Raw genomic sequence first — 18286 nt, 5'->3', positions numbered from 1 at the left:
TAATAGAAGGTGGAGTATGAAAGATAAAGTTAGAGTCTGCAGTTAGGTTACCAGAGGACACAGGATGCCCTACCCATCCCACTGACCTTCTGCTCCGCCAGGTTCATCGCAGCTACAGCACATCCCCCATTCCTTCCCCTCTTCCCTTCCTCTATATAAATCCCTTTGGGATGAATAACGTTGTCGCCTTGATCAGACTCTTGTCTTGGCGTCCGTCTTTGTATCCCCTGCCCCCCATATTTTCCCTAGGTGTCCACCAGACCCATATTGAGTGTCCTTTGGGTCGGGGCACACATACAGAAAGACATCCCCCATCAACAACAGCTTTTGGTATTTCCCACTGCTTGTTTATCTCATATAAATAAATATTTCATCTACTGGGCACATATATCTGTGAATGGTGCAGAAGACTTTTTATTTAGCTATGTAATTTTTGATGTATAGAATATATACTGGAATAAGCCTCATAACCAGATCTATTTATCCCACAAGAACTGTGAACACTTAACAGTCTGCCTTGTTCTCTTGCTCAGACTAACTTCAAATAATTAGTTCACTCTCGCCTCAGAGAAAGTTGAAACTAGTCTAAAGGCCTTTTGTAAATAAATCATAAATTTAAATCCTTCCAGATATGTACAAGTTCAGAGCTACAGAAGTCCAACCAAGGTTACTAAGTAAATCGTACCAATTTTTCACCTGCCTGTCTACTCACAACAGATTTGTGTCTCAAGGCTGTGATTGGACACTGTGGTCCCTGTCTGGTAATGGTCGTGCTCCTATGGCCTTGTATAATTGTGTTGCCATGGAAATGGATCATATCCTTATCACTTGCTCTAGGAATGTGTTTTTGACCAATGAGAGATATTTCTTTATCACTTCAAGGCTCCTGAAGGAGCAGAGTTTTGAAATTAGAAGCTAAAAGAAGGAGCAAAGAAAAATAAGTTAGAAGCAGGGCATGATTATTAGAGTAGAAATAGAATAATAAAGAACAAATGAAATAAAGAGCATGACCCTCATATTGTGTGTGAAGTTACTAAGAAATATGTACCCCCTCCTTTATTCCTGAAAAGTGTTTCACCTTTGGAACCCTGGGTAGGGGCTGGAGCTGGACTCATAGTCCATACATAGTTCTAGAGTCACTTCTGGTTCAAAATCTATATAGATATGGTTCTTTAGAGCAATAGAATTTATAGAATCTCTCTCTCTCTCTCTATATATATACATATATGTATATATATGGATGTGTGTGTTCATTCTGTATGTGTATATATACATATATACATACACACACATATATATATATATACATATATACAGAGAGAGAGACAGAGACAGAGACAGAGACAGACAGGGGATTGATTGGAATGGCTTACAGGCTGCTGTGCAGCTAATACAATTGATAGCTAGCTTAGTTGCTATATCTACAATGTTCGATTATTTGACTGGTTTTCAAATATCTCTCAAATGCTCGAGTTCTAAAGAAATAGGCTTCAGTGGATGTACTAGCAAAGAAATGAGCCAGCAAGCAGACAATGAGCAAAATAGATTATTCTTCTCTGTCCTTTTGTAAGCTTCCGGGAGGTGTGGCCTAGACTGAAGTTGTGACTTCCAACCAAAAGATCATTTGTAAACGTGTTGAGGAGGCAGAAGCACCTGAAGACGAGGTAGTCCTCCTGATCAGAGTTCTTGAGCAAAACCGTCTTCAGGTCTCCCTTGCAGAATAGCTTCTGCTTCCTATTGGCCCATCACACCCCAATAACTGGGATTCCCTGTGTTCTGGAAGCAAACGTGGCACAAAACAGTGGGTGTAATAGATCTGCACATGAACTTTCCAAGCTCCTGTCTGCTAAGGTGCAAGTGGCTGTCCCAGGACAGCTGGTGCTGCTCTGTCTCTGTGATTCAAGGCACAGAGTGGTTGAATCCTCTTCTGAGTCATAACTCATTTGTGGCACTACTGAACAATCTCCATTTATTTCTGTTATCCCAATTGGCTAACTTTGGCCCCAGTTTATATAATGCATTGATCAGTGCAGTAGCTTCAAATATATGTACTTGCTGCTTGGGAGGGGGGTCCACCCCTTCCTTGACACCAAGCCATCTTCTGTCTCAGAGCCTATCCTCTTCATCTTCTGGAGACACTAGTAAGGAATCAAAAACGTTGAATGATGGCTCACAGGAGCTGTATGCTGTTTAATCAAATGCCATACTTGTGCTAAATCTGAGCCAGCAGAAAAAGGGCATTTCTCCAGCATTAATCGAGAAAGATGATTTTTCTTTTATTGGAAAGAGAGGCATTGACTGCTTGCTGTAAGGTCTCACAGAGAAACACAAACCCAGTGTCCTGGAGCCTCAGCCTCAGAGAGGGGCTCCAGACTGCAGGGCTGGAAACACGGTCCATATCTTTGATGGACATAACTCCATAGCGCCTCTCTTGACTTTGAAGGCCACTTCCAGTTTGACCAAACATTTTCTCAATATTCAATCAACTCTGTGTGTTTGTAGGATAGGAATGTTTCTTCCTCCCTCACAACGTGGCATGCCAATAGTAGGAATGTCTTTGCACAAGCCTTGCTCCCGGGGTAGCACATGAGTCCTTCTCAATGTTTACTTCAACAACCTAAGCGATCTCTATGGCATAGTTTTGCTTTTGTCTCGAGAAGGTCTTTGAAGGGTTGAGTCCTGACTGCAAGGCAATGTTTTCTCTTAAGGGACTGCTCTGCTGCTGGGGAGTGGACTCTCCCAGACTGATGCTTTTCTCTTGGTCAGACAGACACCTGCTGGAGTTCACATCCACACTATTTAGTGATGCTTCCTCCCTCATGGCTAAATAGAACCTGGCACCAGTGTTTCAAGTTGTTCCACATTTTCCCCACGTCATCCACTGTTTAGAAGATTAAGAACCTACTATGTGCAAGCTCCCACTATTCACCGTAAAGTACGCAGGGACTCAAGACCCTGGCTTGTCTTCCTCTTCCTCCTTGATCCATCCCCGGTAAGGGCCCTGCAGCCTTCAATGAGGTGCCCAGGCACCTGCCCGAGTTCTGTGCTGGGCACGGGGAACCTGGCAAGGAGCAGCCGTCGCTTGTGGGTGCTGGGCAACCGCAATGGACACGCAGCAGTCAGGGCACACATGCTGGCCTCATCCAGTGAACCTGGAGTGAGACAGTCAGTGACAGGGCTAATCAGACCGCTTGTGAGTCTCCTGACAAGCCGAGCAGCCTAGCTTCCTCAGAAGGAACCAGGTGACTCCAGCGTCCTGGATGCCCTCACAGCCCCCATCACTTCCAGGCCTACTAATCCTACTCAACCCTTCCATACCACCGCAGCCCCCCCTCCCACCGGAATGGGTGTTGGTATTCGGGCATCTATACTGACCTGCCCCTTGGGATTCTGACAGGATACGCCCTCAGCTCCAGTCACTAAGAGCACCGCCTGTGCACATTCACTACTTTCCGTTTTAAATGGCCCTGCCCACCTCACCTCCCATCTTTCTGAGCTTGTCTACCTACCTCCCTCTCTCTTCTGAGGATCCTGTCCCTAGAGGTCGGTTTCCTCTCTTCCCTCCACTTTTCTCGTTCACTTTCCCCTAATAAAAATCCCCTCCACCCAAGTCCTTTTGTATGTCATCATTTAAATGGCATCAGTGGGGCGGTTCTCGTGTGGTCACCCACAAAATTTTTTTATGCGTACAATTTCGGAACTACACAAAGAATCTGTTAAATCTAATAATGCATTTCAAGGAGGGAACTTCCAACAAAGAGAATTATAAAAGTATGCTTTCATACGGATGGTCAGGAGCATGAATTTTGTGATGCACAGCAAACTTAGAGACAAAACTCACGCCTTTCCACATTTTTATGTTAGTTTATTTTGTCCTCATTATGATTTTTTTTTGTTGAGACAGGGTTCGTGTAATCCTTGTTGTCATGGAACTCATTATATAGATCAGGATGCCCTCAAACTCAGAGATTGCTCCAACCCTTGTCTCCTGAGTGACGGATTGAAGGCTTGTACCATCATGCCTGGCACTGCTATGAATCTTTGGAAGTTGAACAAGAGAAATGTTTTTATGACAGCTTTTCCCAGGGGCTGGAGATACCATTTAGGATTGGCTGCTCTTTCGGAGGACTCGGGGTTCAATTCCCAAAAGACAGCAGCTCACAATTGTCTGGAACTCCAGCTTCAGGGAATCGATGGTCCTCTGGCCTCCACCTGCACATAGAGCGCACATAGAGGGCTACATAGAGTGCACAGCAGAACCAGCAGGCAAAGCATCCATACACATGAAAAGAAATAAGATTTTACCACAGTAACATTTGGAGGGTTTTATTTTGGCATGAACTCTGTGATATTTGCTAAGATTTAAACCTCATTACAGGTTTTCATAAGTTTCTTATTTTATGTTTCTATTATATATACTGTTGTGAATTGTAAGCAGAGAATACAGGAAAATGGTATGTCACATTATTTACAATGGTGATTTTTCTCTCTAGTATGAATTTTCTAATGTCCCCTAAGACTTGTAATATGGGTAAGGATATGTCCAGTCTTTGCATTTTTAAGGTTTCTTTCCAGTATGAATTTTCTGATGTGTCCTAAGATGTTCATACCTAGTAAAAGACTTGTCACATTCCTGACAACTGTAAGGTCTCTCTCCGGTATGAACTCTGTGATGTCTTCTAAGATCTGTGCAACTGGTAAAGGATTTGTCACATTCCTGACAACTGTAAGGTCTCTCTCCAGTATGAACTCTCTGATGTTTCCTAAGACGTGAGCAAGTGGTGAAGGATTTGTCACACTCCTGACAACTGTAAGGCCTCTCTCCAGCATGAATGCTTTGATGTGTTCTAAGTATTGTATAGTCACTAAAAGACTTATCACAGTCTTTACATTTGTAAGGATTTTCTCCAGCATGAATTTTCTGATGTGTTCTAAGATGTTCCCACCTAGTAAAAGATTTGTCACATTCCTTACAACTGTAAGGTCTCTCTCCAGTATGAACTCTCTGATGTCTTCTAAGATGTGAGCAAGTGGTAAAGGATTTGTCACATTCCTGACAACTGTAAGGTCTCTCTCCAGTATGAACTCTCTGATGTATTTTAAGACTTTCAATATGAATAAAGGATACGTCGCAGTCTTTGCATCTATAAAGTTTCTCTCCAGTATGAATTTTCTGATGTTTCCTTAAACCATAAGAATGGGCAAAGGATTTGTCACATTCCTCACAATTGTAAGGTCTCTCTCCAGTATGAATTCTCTGATGTGTTCTAAGTTGTGAGTCCCAGGAAAAGGATTTGTCACATTCCTTACAAGTATAAGGTCTCTTTCCAGTATGAACTCTCTGATGCTTTCTAAGATTTGCCATATGAATAAAGGATACATCACACTCTTTGCATTTAGGAAGTTTCTCTCCAGTATGAATTTTCTGATGTGATCTAAGATACGAGGAGCTAGTAAAAGACTTCTCACATTCCTTACATCTGTAAAGTTTCTCTCCAGTGTGAACTCTCTGATGTCTTCTAAGATATGAGATTTCGGGAAAGGATTTGTCACATTCCTTACATTTGTAAGGTTTCTCCCCAGTATGAATTTTCTGATGTCTGGAAAGGTATGAGTTCCAGGTAAACGATTTGTCACATACCTTACATCTGTAAGGCTTTTCACCAGTATGGATCCTGTAATGCCTGTTAAGAAGTGATAATTCAAGAAAGGACTTACCACATTCTTCGCACTTGTGTAATTTCTCGAGAGAATGAGTTTTCTGATGCTTTCTCAATGATGTATAGTGGGGAAAGGACCTGTCACACTCATTGCACTTGTAAGGCTTCTCTCCAGTATGGAGTCTGTAATGGCTTTCAAATTGTGAAAGCTGATGAAAGACCTTGCCACATTGTTGACAACTATAGTGTCTCCCAGCAGCATGAATTTTCTGATGTCTTCTGAAATTGGAATAGTGGGCAAAGGATTTGTCACATTCTTTGCATTTGTAAGGTTTCTCTCCAGTATGAAGTCTTTGATGTGTTTTAAGACTTGAACGTTGGGTAAAGGATTTTTCACAATTGTTACACTTGTAAGGTTTAATTCCAGTATGAATTCTCTCATGTTCGCTGAGGCTTGAAGTAGTACTAAAGTATTTCCCACATTTCCCACATTGATGTGGTTTCTCTCCAATGTAGATTGGTTGTTGAAAAAAAGCGTATGCATAGCTGAAATAGTCATCATATTCTTCCTGCCTGTGCTCTTTCTTTGCAGTGTAGACTCTCTGATCTTGAGTAATGCCTGAACATAGATTTAAAGATTTCTCACAGTCTTTAGATTGACAAGGTTCTTCTCCAGTGTGCATGCTTTCATGTCTGTCTGGGTTTGATGAGTCAACAGAGGCATCCCTGTGACTACTGCATGTGTAGTCATTAGAGTTTTCTGTAGTTTCACTTTTTCTATGAAGTGCACATGTGGAGGGGTCATGAAACACTTTGTCAAGCTCATCACACTGACAAGACTCCTTTTCAGTATTCACATGGTGATGGACAAGATCACATCTGCAATAGTTCTCTGCAAATGAGTATAATTCAGATTAACAGGGCTTGTGATAAAAGACTGTCTCCCTAAATTGCCATTTAACATGAGTGAACATGGACCTATTTAGATTAGAGAATCCAGTAACAGTTTTTATCCACTGTAACTGTATAGAGTCTCACAAATACAGCATGATAGCCTTCAAAGGCCAGTGAGTTATAATACATATTTCATCCTTCTCAAAAATCTCTATCTGGGAAAAAGATGGATGAAATAATTGACGTTCATGAATTAGCTTTGGGATAGAACTCAATGAATGATTATATTTAGAATACATGTCTCTATCTTTAGATGTTTCTTCTTGCATACTGATGAAGAGTTTAATCCAATACCAGGTACACAGGATTTATAATAGGTGATAGGCAATGAAGAGTACTCTTCAAAATACCCAATACCTTTAAAGATTAAAGTCTTACTTAAAAGCATCGAAGTGTTTATGTTTCTCTCTAGAAAAACACATTACAGTCCTCAATAGTAATGGATGCAAACAGAGCATTCTTCCAGACATCAGAGGGTCTACATCATATGAGGCAGGGCTGTCATGGGCAGCTTTTTCTTCTGTCCTCCACTGTCTGAGATCCACACACTGCTGTCCTCTTAACTTTCCTCACAGGTCTGCTCTCAGGCCCACTCTGTACACTGACGCCTGAGATTATTTCCCAGAAGGATGTCTGTGTACTTAGCAAGGGGAAGAAAACTGAAGGATGTAGTATGAAGATATGCAAACAAGGAAGGGCAATTACAGAATAATCCTACTCCATGGACTCACTTTAGACTTAAAATTTTGTCAAATTATTCCAATCCAGTTTCAGCACAGTCAAATAAAACCGCATTTTGTAATAGTATTATATCACTAAAACATATGATGCCTTGTTGCAGTTATCACAGCAGACAGGTTGCATTTTGGGGCCAGGACACTACACTAAGTTAGATGATCAGGGATCCATTCAAGAGCACATTGCAAAAAACCATTCTGAGGTCTGGCTTTCTCATTCACCTGATGCCTTCACTGTTCCCTTGCTCACTCATTAGCTCATCCTAGTAGGGGTTCTCTCCTCTCCACATTCCAGGGTAATCTCATTCTTTCTAGACAGGTTACCCCAAATCCCTTTCATGCAATAAGCCATATGTTCTTTCAGGCAGCCCATGACCCATGGTCGAACACTTAGAAAGAATACAGAAGTCTAACACAGTACTTCACTCAGTACAAGAAAAGAGGAGCAGAGGAGGTTAGTCAAGGATTCCCTATTGATACTTTTTATCAAATTCTTGAGTATATTCAGTATTTTTGGTTTGTATATCTTAAAATTTTCTCACAAATAAACTATGACAACTGCAATAACAGACATAGGGCTTTAAGATATGAGTGGAAATATTGTATGCTACTGTTTTATGGGTGAACCTTGGAACCCAAACGAAGAGTAGATGACAGCTCTGAAATGGAAATGGAAAGAGACAACTAAATAGCATGAAAAAGTTCTTTCCTGCTACTACACGTTGCCTTATCTTCTGTTGGATTTCTGAGAATGCCTCTACAGATTTTACATCCTAAGAAGTTATAACAAACAAAAGATGGGTTAGGAATTCTACAATCAAATTTTTCTTACCCACAAAGACAAGGTTGCTATAATTCTCCAACATGACATCAATGCACAAAGCCCTCTGAGCAGAGTCCAGGCATTCCCACTCCTCCTGTGGGAAGTACACAGCTACATCCATGAATGTCAACAGACCCTGAAATAAAAAAGTATGGGTTGACCAAGTGCTACCTGGAAGTGTTTTCCTGGATATAAGGAGATGGAATGACGATGACCTAAGATAATTACTCAAAAAGATGATTTCCAATACAGTCACATTCTATCATGGATGTTCTAACTCTGAGAAAATAGAAGGACACAATAGTCTTACAAGCAGTATACGTGAAACAGGAAATACATTTAAGGTCTGGACACAGTTATGTATCTGCTATATATGCTGTGTTTATGTCCCACAGGATCACAGTGTACATGTCTCAGAAGGAAAATTCATGATGAGGAAATGTACTTTAAATGCTGTACCTGTAGATCATGCTAAAACATTGACATATATAAATCCTGTGTGTTATCTTGGGCCTTACATGACTATATTCTAACACTCTCAGCTGGAATGTTTAAACTTGAGATCCAGTGGCACACCATTACATATCAAAGGGGTAGGTATGGAAAATAGAATATATGCTGATTTTATAGACAAGAATTTTGGTTTTTTCCATAGTAGCAAGGATTGTAACAGTACTACATATTGTCTATTTTACCACTGACAGATAAGTAGTATGTGGAATTAATTTTATGAGATTAGGACCACTACTAACAGATAGAAAAATGTGTATCAGCCATATTTGATATAATTAATATTTTCCCTAAGAATATGCATAATCCAACAAAGACAAATAACAATTTCAGAAGTTTTACAGACTTTCACATCACTCTCAAATAGTAGTAGAAATTGAGGGAAGTCCAAAACATACATCAAAAAATGTTCAAAGTAGAGTGAAATGAATCTGTACCAGTGACACTTTGATTAAGGTTCATAGCAAAAATTTACCAAAAAATAACTTAGTTAAATACTGAAGAAATAAAACTGCAAATGAACAAATGGACTAAATAGACATTTTTCATAGACAGAAACTCAAATGGCCAATAAACATTGCAAAATCACTCAGGATGCCAAAAAGGCAACTGTGGAAACACAAATTAAGACTACCTCAAAATACAGTCTGACCCCAGACAGAATGGCTGTCATCAACTAACCTAACAACAAATGTCAGAGGGGATATGGAGAGAAAGGAAGTGTTATTCCCTGCTGATGAAGGGGAGAGTGCAAATTAACACAGCCATTATTGTAGGAATCAGTTGGAGATTATTGAAAAAATTGAAGACAGAACTAACATATGACTCAGCTCTTTCATTCCTGGCCATATACCCAGAGAACAACACGGCCCATTACAGAGATATTTATACCACATGTTTATTGCTGGTTTAATCACCAAATTAAAAGAATTGGAATCAAACTAATTATCTATCAACAGATGAAAGGATAATGAAAATTGTATAAAATAGAAGTTTAAAGAATTATTATTTTTTAAAGTTTTATACAAAAACTGTTCACCTGAAGAGAAAAATACAATAAAAATTTGCAGGAAAATTGACAGGCCCAAAATATGTAATATTAAATGTGGTCATATATTTTTAGAAAGAAGACAATCCATTTTCACTTATATGCAGAATCTACCCAATAATATATGTATATAAAAACAATGTATATGCAGGTACAGTATACCACGGAGAAAAGAGAACAAGAAGGGTTAAATTATCAGGGACTGAATGCAGGTAATGAACACCAGTTATGGAAAAGCTAAGTGCTTTTCTAGTTCTAATTCTGCCAAAAAGGTTTTTGGGGTTTGGGTGGTGGGTAAGTAAATCAAAATATATTCGATTGTGAAAATATAAAATCCATGTGAGGTTTCAGAGCTTATTTTTCCCATGATGATTCTACCTGTATAAAAGTACATCCAGTTGTATAGTCTTTGGGCCTGTGTAATTAAAGTGTGTGATTCTGTTGTTGTCTGTTTGCAGAATTGATCATAATAAAATTTTAAAAATTATCAGAAGCAGAAAGTTAAAGGCTTTTAATATATCAAAGTATAATATATTTATATAAAGAGTGGGAAGGGCCACAAACCTGAGACATGCTTACTGGAGAATCAGCCATTTCTTATTGTTTCTCTTCTGTGAGTTTCTCTTTCAGGAACAAAGAACAAATGGCTTGCTTTCCTTTGGGAGATTAAAAAAAGGGTCAAAAAGGAAGAGTTAAAGTTAATACTGAAAGCTGTTAAAGAACAATGTCAAACAACATGAAAGGACCCAAGCGAAAATATACCACTAGGTGTCTAGTCAATGATCCCAAAGACAAGAGAGCATAGAAAGACATTTGAATCTTGAAGACAGAGTCAACATCAAGCACAAAGAAAACTATTTCCTTAAGTTTGATGAAGACATAAGTGCATTTCAAGACAGTCACCAACCAATACCATTGATTTTACTAATGCACCAGTGCAGATAATAAATTAGAGGGAAAACATACACAGGAGAGTCAGAGAAATCATCCATGAGAACATGGGAAATAAGTTTCATGTGAAGAGCAGAGAAATACAGAATTGGGAAGAAATCATCCATGAGCAAGACAGCAAACCACCATTTCTCAAAAGGAATAAAGAATACTACCAACAGTTTAACCATCCACAACATAAAAACAAAGCAACAGGAAATAAAAACGCCAAGAACGAAAAAACTAGTCACATGGAAATCAAAATAGTGAATCCTCAATTAAATAAACAAACCCTCAAGTTAAATAAATTCAGCATATGACCCAGCTGTTCCATTCCTCAAAGTACTCGACATCTTTTTCCACAGATACTTGCTCACAATAGCTACAAAATGGAAACAACCTAAATATCTTTCAGCCGTCAAATAACAGTGAAAGTGTGGTACATGTACACTATAAATATTATTAAGTTGTAAAGATGCTTAAAATCATGATCTTTGCAGGCAGACAGGTTGTCTTTAAAAAGATCACATTGAGTGAAGTAACTCAGACCAGAAAGACAGACAACGCATGTTCTCTCTCGTAGGAAGGTCCTAGCTCCAAATCTTCAGATGTGAGTACACAACCTGGAGAGACTGCAGTCACCAGAAAACAAGACAGTACCGTGGAGTTTGTGGGAGTAACAGTGACAAGAGTTACAGGGGACAAGTGATGTGAAGGGGGAAACGAAAAATAAGGGTGAGGATTTAATTATGGAGAAGGGACAGGTATAAACACTGAAGGGGGAGGGTAAAATAACAGTAAGGATATCTGGAAAATTCATAAGGAATCCATCTATTGCTTAGCTATTATCCACCCACCAAAAAAAAATGCCTAAGTCTCTGTAAGCAGTTAAGTTAGAGTATAAATGATAATTTCCCATCTCAGCTGATGATGCTCTTCACAGGAGCCATGGATTTTCTAACAAACAACCCACACAAGCCTGCTTTGAAGTTTTTGGTCACAGTTGTGCAAGAGACTTCCAAATATTACAGGGTATTGCTGTTGCCCATGGTTGCCTCCCAGCGCAGAATGAGAGTCCCTAGTGCTGAAGAAGCCAGACATCTCAGACACAAATGCCAAAGGACTCGGGATGAAATTGATCTTAAAACTTCCTTCCTGGGGACTAGGTTTCATGGCATATAAGGCAACATGCAAGCTTCCAAAGGAGGGAGCCAAACAACAGTCCTACCCAGATATGACACCTGTGAACCACAACAGTGATCTGCACTTCATGATATCCTTAAGGGTGCAAGAGTGGCACATATACCTTGGTGGTATCCAACAGCTTCTAGTTGGATTTAGACACTCCCAACAAGAGGGAGAACATGCCTGGTACTGGAAAGCTAGCCAGTTTTGGTTGTCAGGAGTAGGATTGAATTTCCATGTAGAATGACAAGAGCTTAAAAGGAATTTTAGAAACAAAAGAACGGAGAGAGGCACAGCTTCTTGGTAGCAGCATTTTTCTCAGGTGGGCTCTGTTTTGCTAGTGACAAGCAGAGACTCACAGGGCTTGCTTAAGGGAGTCTTCCTGACTCAACATAAGCAAAACAAAACAAAACAAAACAAAAAAACCCAGCAAGGTTCTTTTAGGAGGCTCTGCTAACAATTGAAAAGTATGTATCTACAGCTAGAAGTGGCAGTGACCACATCTCCAAGCTGGCACTATGCTGCTGGATGTCAGGATAGACTGAGGCGGTGAGCTGGAGGCAAACTTACGCCCGCCATCTTGGAAAAATGGCCATGCTTTTTAGCAGATAAGACACATGGCCTAAAAACATAAAGATTTACAGTAAAGTCAGATTCAGATGAAGAAAAACCTCTAAAGGTTTACAGTGTGTTTAAAAATATACGTAGGATTGGTAAAGAAAAAGAAACGACATAGTGGTAAATAAATAGAGAAGTCGGCTGTGGTGGCACATTTGCTCCAGAGGCAGAGGCAGGCAGATTTCCAGAGAAACCCTGTCTCAGAGAAATAAATAAATAAAAGTAAAACAAATAGAGTAATAATAATAGATAAATAAATAAGCCATGTAAAGATGGAAAATACACAGAGTCTGGATACTGTATGCTATTGTGTTATTCAGTTTTTTGATTGCCAGAGAAGGGAAAATTGCTAAAGTATACTTGATTATAAATGCTGCTGAATTAATTCAACTTATATATTTCAAAAATGCTTTGACTTCTAACTTTAAATATAAAGACCAGTTACTTGGGAAAAACGTTTTTGTTCATGTTTCCACAGAAAATGGAAAGCTGTGGATTCCTTCCAGGCTTCTGTGGTTTGATGAACCAAGAACCCGGGAAGCAGTGGGCCAGGTGTTCCAAGAATTAAGACAGTTAAGATGATGCAGCCTTATAGTCACCGAAATTAAGGACTTACACAGGTTTCTGAGTTTTGTCATGATCCCCATGGTATGAACAGCATCCCCTATCAGCAGGAAGAAGTTTGGAATGAGCGACATCCAAATTCCCATATTATTTATAAATCTTTGTTTTCATTTAAATGGGGTTGCTTATAATTGGTTAATGATCACAACCAATCTCTTTTTAATGGTAAAAAGGGAAATTATGGTATGGAAATGAATACTTTGCATGGGTATGGGTTTTCACTTATTGATACAAATTTAAAGTCAATTTTGTAATGTGTATATTTCTCCTCTTGATTAAGTATTGCACTTATACTGATCTTTTAAAGTGTAATGCATAATTAAATACAAACTATAGATAGTTTCTTATAATAGTCAGAACTTATAGGTAGGTAAGTTAAGTTTTCTAGATATAGAGATATATTTGAGATAGATAGACAGTCTTCAAACCTTTCAAAAACCTTCAGAAAAAGGTATTTAAAATGGTTTAGGGTTTTTCTTGACAATGAGAAATGTCGGCTCCTGGCACATCAATTACGTTTGAGAGGAAGATGGGCATCAAAGAAACTTGTTATGAAGTTTGCTTTCAACATGGCAAGATTAGCCATTTGGGCAAGAAACTGCTCTTGCCTGGGCCATTTGACTTTTGCTGTATAAACTGGATATGCAGGACCCATAGGAATGTGACTGCTGAACTCAAACCGTCCTTCCGGGTTCCTGCTTCATGGAAGAGTCTACCAGACATTCTGCAGGACCCAAAAAAATGAATGACAGACTGCAAATGCAGATGGACAGTTTGAAGTTTCCTGCTTTGTTCAGCAGTCTTCCGGTCTATGGGCTGAAGATGGATGCCCCAACATTACAGAGGAACTTCCGGTGACTGTCCAGGTAGTGAGATGTCTCTGTCAATCCTAGTGTTTATATATTATCCATCTGTGGTCTTTGATGGAGTTGAAGACAGATAGTTGTAGTTTTAGTTTTCTTTAGTTATGATAAAAGATGAGCTACGTATAAGACTTTAGACTCACAAAGATAGGATAGATGATACTTTCTTTAAATCTTACTAAATGTTAATGGATAAAATATTGTAACTATGTTCTTACTTGATAACTGTTCTGTTACATATAATTTGACTTATGTTAAAGTTAAAACCTTTCTTTTGTTTAGACAGAAAAGAGGAGATGATGGGAGATGTCATTCTGAAATCTGTCTCTTATTGGTTGTTGAATAAAGCACTGTTGGCCAACAGGGAAGCAAGATAGGTGGGACTAGGAGTCCAGGAGGATTCTGGGAAAGAGAAACACAGAGAGTCACAATGTAGCCTCCAGAGGAGTAAAAGGTCCGGACCCTTTCTCTGGTAAGAGGAATACTTAGATTAACAATTATGCAGTAAATACTTAAGTCAGAGATAGCCAGTAAGAAACCAAGTAAACGGCCAACAGCTTCATAATTAATATAGGCTCCTGTGTGTTCATTTGGGACTAATGTGGCTCTGGAACCAGGCTGGTGGGAAGACTTTAGTCAACAGTTTCCCCAGGGCTAGCAAAGGCAAGTGTCTTGGAGGAAAACCTACAACCACTACTTTATCAACATAAAAATATGTATCCTAATTGCCAACTGACAATAGGAGACAGTATAGATGGAGTGTAGAAGGCTGTAAATATACTTCCTGATTCTCACCAAAACATTGTTGGCATTATTTTCAGGAACAGAGACAAAAAACACTAACAGGGAGAGAATGTGCTAGAATATCAAAGGTCCAAAATTCTGAAAACAAGAAATAAGCCTAAAGACATTGTCAAACATTTTCATAATATATTAAAATGATATAAATGAAAATGATTCACTCTTGGTATGAAAACATGATCTGTGATGTGAATGAATAAGGACAGCATCGCTCACAATCATAGTCAAATAAAATTTTATTTGATTTCATTATCAATTGTTCTGAAGAAAGTGTTCTCATGCCCACATTAGGATAATCCTGAAAATTTTCTCACTGGGAACCTGGAGTGCTATTTCTAGTGAAACAGGATGTGGTTAAACTGATTTCCTGTTCCACTTCCACATCACCTGACCCCTCCCTCTCCTTCACCGACCCCTCCCCCACACCTGCATCCTTAGCATCTGTCTCCTCTCTCCTTCCAGGCCCCTTTGTTCTGCTGCACAGGTGAGCAGGTCTGCGTGATCAGTGAGCCCTGCACATGAGAAAGAGATTGTGCAGGAAGCCCCTGGGTTTCTCACACATTGCTGTGCTCTGTAGATGAAGAGAACACTAATTACCGGATTATACAACTGATTTCCTAACTCTCCTGCACTGTCAGAATACTGAAAACAATTAGAAAGCATTGTTAGTGTAACTTAAATCCTACTTCCAATCACAGCTCAGTCAAAACTCAGGGACAGAAATGGAACTGAATGATTGGGAACAGAGTGTCACACACTAGTGAGGTTTTGAAATGACCACGGACCAATAATGATGGATCCTTACACCTCCCAAAGGGACACACAAGAAGAAGAGAGAACACCTCATGAAAATTTTCTTTTTTCCTTTGAGGGTTTTACTTTACTCTGTGGGATGTGAGAGCCATTCACTCAAAGCCCACACAGATCTGTTTGTCAAGAAATACCGAGGAGGAGCAAGGGAGACAGCAAGTAAATGAATCACAGACACAGAAACCATACTGCTGCCATTTTGCAACATCTAGTCCCAATGCAAATGCCCTCAATGGAAAGGTCCAGGCATTGCCACTCCTTCTGGGAGAAGTCCACAGTAACACCACTTACTGTCAACAGACCACAAAAAAAAAAAAAAGTTTTACATCATCCTCTTTCTGCACTTGTGAGAAAGAACTGGTTGGAACTCCGTGTCTGGTCTACATGGTGAGGTTTGGCTAGACAGAGCAACACTGTGAGTCGAGGTCTCAAACACAGCAAACACCGGAACCAAAAAATAACCGTCTGCTCATGTGTCCATGAACAGAATGCTTTCCTTGGACCACGGAGGCAAAGGGATATTGTAGACATTTTCCTGATATACATGAGTTATCCTAATTATTCAAAAGATGCTTTCTAACATTATTCTATATTATAATGCATTTACATTTCTTTTTCGTTATCTATTTTCTCCTGAAACAGCGTTTTTCTGCATAGTGCTGGCTGTCCTTGAAGTCACTGTGGACACCTTGTCAGCTTCCAACGGATCCACCTGGCTTTGCCTTCTGGTTAAAGGCCTGTGCCACCAGGCCTTGCAAAGACACTGCTCAAAACGCTGTATTTACATCCCACTGTGCATATGTCTCAGATGGAAAATTAATTGTGGATAAAAGGTTACTTTTAAAAGCTAATGTACACAAGTAAGCGGTTGAACTCACACAAACACATACATCCAGGTTTAATGAAATTTGCAGGTGTTATTTTCATGACTATAATCTAAAAGCTCGCTGCGAATCCAAGCCTCCAGGTAAATGTGCCACTCTCTTGAATATGGAAGTGTGTAACATGGAAATTAGTACGGATGACTGTAAATTTCAAGAGCTTTGTTGTTTCCACCATTGCAAAGAGAAGCGTGCTTGCAAATCTCAAGAGACGAATCCTAATGTTCGGTTAGAATATTTTCACAAGAATATTATGGCGATCAGTACATCAATTAAAAAAATAAAGTACCTAAAATATACCAACGGAAAGACACCCACAGCAGAATTTGGGGGCCGGCTTCCCCATGAAGAGCAGAGAAACCGCTTGCACCCCATGTCCCCTCCCTCCCGGGTCCCAGCCCCGCGGCTCCTCTGACCTGGGAGGTTCCAGGGCCGCCGGGCTGCGGTTCCCGCCACTGCGCTGCTGCTGACGCTGACTTTCCCAGGCCGCCCGCCCCGCGCGGACACTGCGGCTCCGGAGTCTCCAGGTCCCCGCGGCGCCCGCCGTGTCCCCCGCACCCGGGTCTGCAGCGCGCGGTTCCCACCGTGCAGGCCCCCGGGCAACGACAGGGAACGGGCACTTGTCACTGCCGGCCTCCGATCATCTCCAACTTCCCGGCGCTCACTTTGTGTCCCAGCGTCCGTTTACGTCACTGCTTGAAACCCGCCCACGGTCCGCTCTTCCATAAACCCAGCCAATGGTTCACATCCTCCCAATGGATGCTTCCGGTTTCGTATCCCCGCCCCCACGGCCCCGCCCCTCCCACTCGGTCTCCCCCGCCTTACCCACAGCTGCAGCTGTCAGGCTGCCCTGGACCCGCTCTGCACAGACTCCACACATGCTTGCTGCAGCCTAGACCAGAGCTGCATCCGGGAGGACGCTGAACCCCGGGGTCTGACCCCACAGTGAGTTCTGAAACCTTCAGAGAAAACACAGGCAGCCTAACCCCGACTTGACTACCAGACTCCAGGGCTGCAACTTACAACAAACGATAGCTGGCTAAATTAAGATGCCAGCGTCTGATCGCTAACACAGACATCACAAGCCAAAACCAAAAGCTGCAATTGTCCCTTGGGGAGAGACATTTCAGGAACTTGGATTTTGAAGTCTCAGGGTGTCTGTTGGTGGTCAGCTTATGGCTGAGTTCGTCCTAAGCTGAACAACTCTCGCCACTAGATGGGGTTCTTGTCATTTTCCTGATTCAAACAAGTTTGGCTTCTCTGACTCAGGCTTCAGGTTTTAGGCAAAGCATAAAATAAATAAACAAAATTTCGAAAACGCAATGCTGAATTCGGAGACTCTTGCTGTCCCAGATGCAGAAAATAAGTAACTGCAGCTAGTCTGAGGTTACGGAAAAAGAGCCGTCTCTCGCGCACATTCTTTCCACACATGTGCTCTTTATTGCTCTGCTGTGCTGCAAAAGTTTCCCTTTATATACACTTAACAATCCGCAATTCTCCAGCTCTATCCAAGTGCAGGGCTAGAGCTTTTCAGGGTCATAGAAACAGATAAAAGCAGTAACCGTCAGCCTTTCTGTGTGGCTAAGAGTGGGAGTGGTTTAAGCTTCCAAGAATTTCTTCAAAGGAAAGGAGGTTAAGACAGAGACACAGACAGAGACAGAGACACATAGAGAGAGATGCTAAGTCATTTGGGAAAACTAAGGAGGGAATATGTATGCTTTCTCGGTTATCTTGACTGTAATTAGGTAAATGAGCTAAAGGTTATAATCAGTGAAAATCATGAGCAAGACAAGAATCATCTTTCTTCTAAGTGTGATGCTTTTCTCCAGAAGGCCAAGGGAG

At 40.6% G+C, this 18286-nt stretch overlaps 1 protein-coding gene across 1 annotated transcript; it reads right to left on the bottom strand.

The window, feature by feature from the left end:
• Positions 1–4310: 4310 nt before the first annotated feature.
• Positions 4311–16998, bottom strand: LOC106020764 (zinc finger protein 54-like). The gene is made up of 4 exons (XM_040734076.1): positions 16861–16998; positions 10297–10388; positions 8184–8310; positions 4311–6552 (listed from the first exon to the last, which is right to left on the bottom strand). The coding sequence occupies exons 2-4, from the start codon at positions 10324–10326 to the stop codon at positions 4559–4561; spliced, it is 2151 nt and encodes a 716-aa protein (XP_040590010.1). The 5' UTR covers positions 10327–10388; positions 16861–16998; the 3' UTR covers positions 4311–4558.
• Positions 16999–18286: the final 1288 nt, after the last annotated feature.

The sequence above is a fragment of the Mesocricetus auratus genome, unplaced genomic scaffold (assembly GCF_017639785.1).
Source record: "Mesocricetus auratus isolate SY011 unplaced genomic scaffold, BCM_Maur_2.0 Super-Scaffold_100037, whole genome shotgun sequence".
NCBI classification, from domain to species: Eukaryota; Metazoa; Chordata; class Mammalia; order Rodentia; family Cricetidae; genus Mesocricetus; species Mesocricetus auratus.
Note: the sequence above shows the minus strand (reverse complement) of the source record. Positions and strands in the feature narration are given on the sequence as shown.

Bases quoted from the DNA above. Each gene is read 5' to 3' on its own strand.
- LOC106020764 (XM_040734076.1), bottom strand. From the start codon at position 10,326: ATGGCTGATTCTCCAGTAAGCATGTCTCAG. The intron at 8,311-10,296 runs GTTTGTGGCCCT...TTTTTATTTCAG, and splicing joins CTCCAGTAAGCATGTCTCAG to GGTCTGTTGACATTCATGGA. The intron at 6,553-8,183 runs GTAAGAAAAATT...ACTCATTTGCAG, and splicing joins TAGCAACCTTGTCTTTGTGG to AGAACTATTGCAGATGTGAT.